General features: G+C 42.2%; 1 protein-coding gene across 1 annotated transcript; it reads right to left on the bottom strand.

The window, feature by feature from the left end:
• Positions 1–2,516: 2,516 nt before the first annotated feature.
• Positions 2,517–8,082, bottom strand: LOC116317803 (interferon-induced very large GTPase 1-like). The gene is made up of 6 exons (XM_031736675.2): positions 7,998–8,082; positions 7,335–7,366; positions 5,766–7,240; positions 4,614–5,718; positions 3,944–4,505; positions 2,517–3,139 (listed from the first exon to the last, which is right to left on the bottom strand). The coding sequence occupies exons 1-6, from the start codon at positions 8,080–8,082 to the stop codon at positions 2,520–2,522; spliced, it is 3,879 nt and encodes a 1,292-aa protein (XP_031592535.2). The 3' UTR covers positions 2,517–2,519.
• Positions 8,083–8,487: the final 405 nt, after the last annotated feature.

The raw sequence follows: 8,487 nt of genomic DNA, 5'->3' as shown, positions 1-8,487 counted from the left end.
GCAAATTATATTTAATTTTTCACCTTCAAAATAATTTTCTAAATAGAGCTGCGGCTGAATGAACTATGACCCGGAAGGTAATCATTGATGGAAAGCTAAGAAACCGCATTTCTAAATAGATGCGCAATGAGCTTCTCTCATCTCACACTGTCAATCGATCATGTAGGGACAACAATAATTTGCAAATTGTGAGCGAAGGGGAGACTGATGGGAACAGCCACGGGATCATTTCGACTAACTAAGGAACAAGGAGAGGCTCCGGAAGCTGCGTACAGCGTCTGAGTCGGCGTGCGTCAAATTGCGCACAGTGAACACTCCGCTCATGCTTTCTCAGATACGAAAAATTGTGATGTTTTCGTTTGAAAAAGTGGAAAATAAGTATCGCTACATGCGTTTGATGGTTACAACAAAAATGTATTTTTTTAAATCTGTTGACGTCACGACGACTTCCTTCCTGTATAGCTTTCTTTACGCCGTGTGGCTAATCCTGGTCCAATCGCCATGTTTTCGTCGTATAAAATCGTCTAGTGTTATAATAAACGACAGCAGATCACTTCTTTATGATAAACGACAGCAGATCACTTCTTTATGATAAACGACAGCAGATCGCGGTCGTGCAGCCTGTCCGCCTGCACGACCGCGGCCATGGGGCTGATCCACACGCACACGCTCCGGTGAGTAAACAGGCTCGGCTCTTTTTTTTTATATATATTTCAGTGCGTGTTGTATAACTATGCATGTGACAAAAAAAAAAGAAAGAATCTTTCTTGCTATCGTGCTATGTGACCTGTCGTGCCAACCGACACTATCCCAACGTTGCAGCTACTGGGACCGGGGACTGCAGATGCGGCGCCCGGGGACTTAGAAGCGAGCACCGCGGGGCAGCTGCCTCCGCCGGACGCACAACTTTCCCGATTCCCAGCTACATGCAAATGTTTATGTTCATCCTTGTAAAATAAATGTTTTTCTGGTTCAAAGTGATCTTGTATTTTTATATATTGTATTTTATATAAAATATTTCATATTTTTTATTTTATTTTAGAACACAACAAGGTAATTTTATTTAGTGGTAATAAGCAATAAGTAAATAATAAGTACTAATAAGCAGTTAACATAATCAAAAGTGAAAACATGATCACCATTATATTATATTTACTGTGCTCCTAGAAAAAACATAGTAATAGCGGGGACCCAACCAATATGCCCCGGGGCTGCTCGATACAGACCCGCGGGAGAGGCAGACTCCTCCCGGGGTGCTTGGAGCAGCTTGGCCGGCTGCTCCGGCGGGACCATTTTCTGCCCTTATGGCTTTTAGAGGGTGCATTTTTTTTAAAATCAACAGAAAATTATATATTTGTTTTCACGTGGTATCGGACGTGTGTGCTGGGGACAAGAACTATGCCCCGGGGCTGCTCGAGACAGACCCGCGGGAGAGGCAGACTTCTCCCGGGGAGCAGCGGCAGGCTGCAAAAAAAAATAAAAGTGGATCGAAATGAATGTTGGTGCCAATCTTTGGTCCATCTAAAGGCCTAATTATAATAACAAACGAATATTACTTCAAATGTTTTTTTTGGAAAATATTTAGTTTTTTTGTTTTTGGGGGCTAAAAAAATAGGGCGCTCATGTAATAAACCGGGGATTTAAAGGGTTAAAACAACGAAAATATAATTAAAACTTTATATGAATATTTCAGGGAGAAGTAGTTTTAAAAGACTGACCAATTTAAAGTGGAAAAAAATATGAATATATAATCTTTTTATTGCACTTTTTGGGGCGTGGCCGTTTTGTGGCCTTAGGGCCTTTAAAGGGTGCATTTTTTTAAATCTGCTCCTGCAAAAAAAAAAAAAAAAGTGGATCGAAATGAATGTTGGTGCCAATCTTTGGAACATCCAAAGGCCTAATTATAATAACAAACGAATATTACTTCAAATGTTTTTTTTGGAAAATATTTAGTTTTTTCGTTTTTGGGGGCTAAAAAAACAGGGCGCTCATGTAATAAACCTGGGATTTAAAGGGTTAAAACAACGAAAATATAATTAAAACTTTATATGAATATTTCAGGGAGAAGTAGTTTTAAAAGACTGACCAATTTAAGGTGGAAAAAAATATGAATATATAATCTTTTTATTGCACTTTTTGGGGCGTGGCCGTTTTGTGGCCTTAGGGCCTTTAAAGGGTGCATTTTTTAAGGGCCTACCAGTTATATCAGATAAAACATTTTTGATGAAGACATCACATCAAAAAGTGTTGAAACTCATTACACAAAGAAAATAAAAAAAACACTATTCAGCAGCTCTTCTATATTTTACAAAGTTTATAATGTTGACACAGTTTATATCTGAATAATAAGATCACATTTGTACCTGTGTTGATGTGAGGAAGAGGAAACTTTCAGTGTGTGAAGCTGCGTTAAGTTACTTAACCCAGGTTAAGGTTAAGTTACTCTGTTTCTGTTTCTGCTCTGATCAGAGGAAATGAGACCTGCTGAGAGCTCTGATCAGTTTCATTGCCTTTTATTTTTATAGCTCCAGAGCTTTTTCAAACACTCTGTGAGCATCTTCAGCAAGCTGATTGAGGATAACATTCAGAACTTTATAAGTTGTGGTGAAAGAGTGAACCATTGCTGCTGGGATTCCAATGAATGGAATAAATCTGGATGCTTCCTCTGCTGCAATTAATGTAGCTACACAACCAAGTTGGCTCATCACCTTCAGGAGGAGCTCTGTAGTTATTTCTGCTGCAGCCAGTGGTGAAATGATGATGGCACGTAGATCAGTGTATGGCACACCTGTTCTATGAGAAAGTCTCTTCAGAGACGGGATATCGAGACCAAACGCATGAACATAATGTGTGACAGCATCAACCAGCAAAGCAGCATCAACAGCAATAGAAAGACCAGGAACTTGATCATGTGCTCCAGCTGCAGATCCAATAGCGTAGTATTTTAATTTGGACTGAAAAGCTTTTTTCCTCTTGATGATGATCTCTGGGTTGAAGTTGGGCATGACAAACAGCAGAGCATCTCTCTTCTTCATAGGAAGTTCTCTCTCTAAGGTCTCTTGTAAAAGAAAGAAATCACACCAGTGCTGCTTAAAACTCGACACCAGGAAGACCCGTGGAGACTCGATGCCTTGTAGACCTGTGTGATAGAGAAACATGTTGACATGGTTAGATTTATAAAATAATAATATCACGGGATCCTGTGTGGAAGGAAGAGTCGTGGATCCAATATGCAGGACTCAAGAGAAGCTTTGATGCTGGATTTACAGGTCACAAGATAAACTACAGCAGGAACCTAAGAATATTAATCAGGAAAAAGGGAACTCTCCAAACAGAGCTCACAGCTGGAGCAGAATGATGACAACACGACAAAGAACAGTGGGAGAAACAGTAACTACAGTAGTTAACTGATGACACAGGAAGCAAACACACATGAGGGCACACACATGAGACTGTCAAAATAAAACAGGAAATAACACAGAGACTCTGACAAAGACACGTGAGCTTGACACTGGGACTGGGGATGAACAGACATGGAGACACATGACAGACTGGGTAGACAAAGGATGAAACACAGAGAGAAGAACATGGGAACAGGAAAGAGAGAAACAAAGAGTAGGACTAGAGACGTACTAACAAGACAAGAGAAGGAACACGGAGACACAAGGACACACCTGAGGAGGCCACGATCACAAAGGGAAGTAACACCCACGGCAGGAAACTAGAAGCATGGATAACTGAACGAGGAAGCACTAGGAAATAATACCAAGCAAACAAACTAAATAATGTAGAACACATAAATCTAGAAATACATGAGGAACTCATACAAACTCAAAACACTGTGTCACTGACCCAGGAACCAAGGCAAAGAATAAATAATTTAAAACTAGGATATGTTTAAAAAGTGAATCCAGATCTCACTCAGCTGTGATCAGACACTCACTGTGAACGCAGTCGTCTCTGATTACTTTGAGAGTCCTCTCTGCACTGAAGTCTCTCTTTCTCCTCTCAGCATTTATATCGTTGTCAATCTTTGAGCGAACAAAGTAGAACTTTTTCTTCATCCTCTGAATCTCCTGAGCGAGTTTCACGTCATTTTCTCTGAAGCGAGTGTCTGAGATGATGATGAAGAAGTCAAACGTCTCAAATCCAACAAGCTCCAGGTACTTATCAGCTGGAAACTTGGTGGTGCCGATACCAGGAAGATCCCACAAAGTAACACTGGAATAGTTGGGATGGGGGTACGGTGTGACCTCTGAGGTGGTTTGTTTCACACCAGTAGGAGCAGCTCCCTCATCATCATCACTCATACCTCTGAAAGCATTAACAAAGCTGGATTTACCAGAACCAGATTCTCCTGTGATGGCGATATTTAGTGGAATATTATCTTGTTTTTCTAAATGTTGTTGAATCTTTGCAGCTACTGCAGCAGGGTCTTTGTTCTGCAGGGCTTCTCTAACTCCAGGAATTTCTTCTGATTCAATGAATCCTCTGGCTTCTCCATGCTGATCCCAAATAAAAGAAAAATAAGGAAAATTCAAACATTATGTTGGACTGAAGAATTTGTAAATATTACATGTCTTAAGTTTATTTTCTTTATAAAGATAACTTACCGCTGCCTCGGAGAGCGTTCCATTCTCAGTTGTGCTAAGAAGCTGGTCTTCAGTGGTCTTCATGTTACTCCTCAGGTCTGAGGTCTGCTTAATGGCCAGAACCTCCAGTTTTCTGTACACTACAACTTCAGGTGTGTTCTTGAAACTGAAAACAAAGTTTTCACCGAGGAGGGCGTTCCACAGGTCCTGAATTTTGTTTCTGAGCTGTGAGAGAGTGATCCCAGCAGACTTTGAAGCTTTAGAGAGGATGGTGTTCTTCACTTCTTGGAGGCTCTCACTGTAAGCTGGATTAGGAGCAGCCATGGGTGGACTGCCCTCCCACAGCTGCCCACAGTATTTCACATCTTCCTGAACATCAAATTCAATGACATCACTGAAGTGCTCAGCATCACAAAGCTCCTCTTCAGCTGCTAGTTTGGTCATCTGGTCCAGATGTTCCTGCAGGCGTCTCTTTCTGTCCACGTTCTTCTCTGCTGCTGCAACATCTGGAACATCCTGAACAAACACACATCTGGGAGAAAGCTGAACTTTCTTCATCCTCATCAAAGCCTGAACAACAATCTGCAGAACGTCTTGGATCTTCAACAGATCATCTCCAAAGATGCTGATCAGTGTCACGTTTCCCAGACCAACGACAAATGTCGCCAGTTCCTTGTCACGGTAACGAGTGGTGTTACCGTCCAGCTCAGGAGCCTGCAGACCTTCAGTGTCCACCACTAAAACATAGTCAAAGTCTGTCTTCATCTCCTCTGATACTTTGAGCAGCTGCATGAAGGCACCCTTGGTACTCCTGCCAGCACCCACTGCAGACTGCAGTCCAAACATGGAGCTCAGCAGTGATGCTTTCCCACTGCTCTGGAGGCCCAACACTGACAACACAAAAACTCTCTGGTCCCCCAGTTTCTGGATGACTTCCTCTAAGAGGCTGGAGATCCATGTGAAAGGCAGGTGACCTGCATCCCCGTCCATCAGCTCCACTGGGTGTCCTGATATCATCAGCTGTGCAGCCAGCTCAGCGTATTTACACCAGTCAGCATCTCTGCTCTCTCTGTCTGTTGTTCTGTGGGCTTCATAGATGTGTCCCATTTCACAGAAGAAGCGTTCTCTGTGGAGAGAGCATCCATGAAGATCTGAGTCCATTTCAGGAAATACTCTCTGTCTGTTGGTGGCAGTGCTGAGAGGCTGTTGATGAACAGCTCCATCAGTTTACTGCAGGAAGCAGCACGTTGTTTCTGACGCATGTCCATCAGTTTCTGCTGCTTTTTACTTTTCTCCTTTTCACTGTTTCCTCTGAGATGATTCAGTTCTTTGTGTATTTTGATCCACTGATGCCACAGATGGTTTTGATAAGGGAGGAATTCCTCTTTGATCTTTGAGATATCCAGGTTATCCTTTGTAATCAGCTGCATTATTTCCAGAGCAGCAGATCTGCCTCTCTGACAGGCTGGGTCACTTTCATCCACTCTGACTCCAGAGAGCTCAGCCAAGGTTTCAAGCTGGAAGGATGGTTTCAAACTGGAAACTTCTACAGAAGATAAAACATCTCTAATGATCTTTTTCAGCTCTTCAGATACATCTGACTGGTTTCTGCCTTTGAGACCCATTTTGTATTTTCCCTTTTTTGTCCTGACAGCATCACCGCTGTCATCATCACTGAGACAAATGAGAGGTTTATGAGACTTAAAGAGGGTGGCTATAAGTGATCTGCTTTCTTCATGTTTTTGCAGGGATGCAACAAGGAAAACGTTGATGGAGGATTTTTCAATCAGTATGTCACGCTGTTTTTCAATCTGCAGAGCATCACCGTGAAGATTACAAAAAGCCATGCAGTCGCTGAAGGCATCAGTGGGTTTCCCAGCAGGGCAGTACCAGGCTATCTCTGCCACACCATCCATCAGATGGCGAGACCTGGTGCTTCCTGGGCAGTTCCTGTGGAAGAAGCTGCTGTGACGGTCGTTGATCAAAGTGTTCATCAGCTGAGATTTAGACACTGACAGAGAACCCAGGCGGAAAAATGACACCAAGGGTGTCTGAGCTTTGCAGACTGGAACACTCTTCATGGTGACGATGGGTGAGCCATCTTTGATCTGAGTCACAGTCCAGGTTTTTGTTATCTGTCTGAAAGTCCACAGAGGACACTCAATCTCCACTGTGACTGGGTCAGGGACCAGCAAAGGTAAAGCGTACTGACACTGAGAGAGCTTTGTGACCATCATCTGTTTAAGGAAGCTGTCTGAGCAGTGAAATACAGCCATCTGAACATCCATTGGATGCAGGTGAGTCTGTTCTGTGTCCACGCTGGTGTTCAAAAAAACCTCCCAATCACTGTAATGCTTCTCAGGGATGTCAGTCACCGGCCTGGGCTTTGGCTCTGTCCCCTCAGGACTGTCTGGTCTTACAGGAATATATCTGTCCCTGCAGTCTAACATCATCAGCCTGCGGAGAAACATGTGAGCCAGATGTTTCTCAGATGTGACATAGTTCCGTGTCACAGGTGGACGGATCTGAAGAAAATCCTCTGGTGAGAACTTCTGCTGCAGTTTGTCTTGAAGCTGAAGTCTATCAATCAGTGTCTCAGTTTGTCTTTGAAATGGATTCTTGATGAGTTCATCAGAAACCTTCACTGACTGCAGGAAACAAGCAAAAAAACAGTTTGTTAAGGACTGATACTGTCATAGAAACTATCTCTAAGATCTTTGGTATAAATTTGGACTTTCCTACCATGTTTCCACTCACGTCCTCATCTGAGGAACCTGCGAGATAAAACAAACCAGGAGAACAGATCATGTGACTGGCCCAAACCAATAAAACAGTCAAACTCCCACAGGTAACATGAACGATGCAGTCCTATATAGACTGAGTGAATCCAAACTGCTGTGCCGTGACAGACAGTCACCGTGTGGAGCACACAGGGCATCACTAGGTTTATGTTGTATGAATCATTACTGTGAAATTCAGACGTGAATCTGAGTCACTTTCAATCAGTTTGATGCACATTGATAAGTTTGTGTAACAGATGTGATATAGATACAGAAAAACTACATGACGTTTTACTGACAGTCAAACAGAGACAGAAACACAATTATTCACTGATTATTGAAATGAAACAGTCCTGCAGAGACACAGCATCCCCTCTCAGACAATAATAAAGCTGAGCGAGTAAATGTGTTCAAACCTTTGAGACTTTACTGAAGGTGTGAAATCAAACCTTGAGATTCTCCTGCAGACAGCATGTGTACAACAACATGATCATAGAAACACATTTTCCTGCTGATCAGGTGAAAAGATTTTAAACAGAAAAAAACAGAAAACAGGATCTGTGTCAGAGTTTACTTTAATGACCAAACTTTATTCATGAATGTCTGATTTATTACTTCTAATGACCTTTGTCAGGTTTCAAAGACGAGACCTCAGATCTGATCTCAGCCTCTCCTCCACCTGCTGCTGCTGCGCTGTGAATGTTCTCCATCTCATCTGCTCCTCATCCTTACAAAGGACCCACACGTCATCTGTTTGTTTTGTTATCTATCAAAACAGAAAATAGAAATAAAGAAATATTTAAAAGCGCTAAAAAGAGTCTGGGACCTGAGAGCAGACATCTGAGATCTTCGTGACCAGAAAGGTGAAAACATCAGAGCTCATAGATGCTGAATGGACGTCAGATCTTATATCTGCTGCTGACGTGACCGTGCTTCACATTTCCACCTCAGCACCTGATCTGTCTTTAATAAAAATATTCAAGCCCAGAAAAGATCAGATTTCTGTCATAGAAAAGAAAAACTGCAGATGAAGTCATTAAACTAGAAGAGCACTTTGATGAAGTTTCACATTTTCATTATGTAACTGTAACATCTGCTGTCATCAGCAGCAGTTT

The sequence above is a fragment of the Oreochromis aureus genome, linkage group 3 (assembly GCF_013358895.1).
Source record: "Oreochromis aureus strain Israel breed Guangdong linkage group 3, ZZ_aureus, whole genome shotgun sequence".
Lineage (NCBI taxonomy): Eukaryota > Metazoa > Chordata > Actinopteri > Cichliformes > Cichlidae > Oreochromis > Oreochromis aureus.
This window is presented reverse-complemented; position numbering and strand designations above follow the sequence as displayed.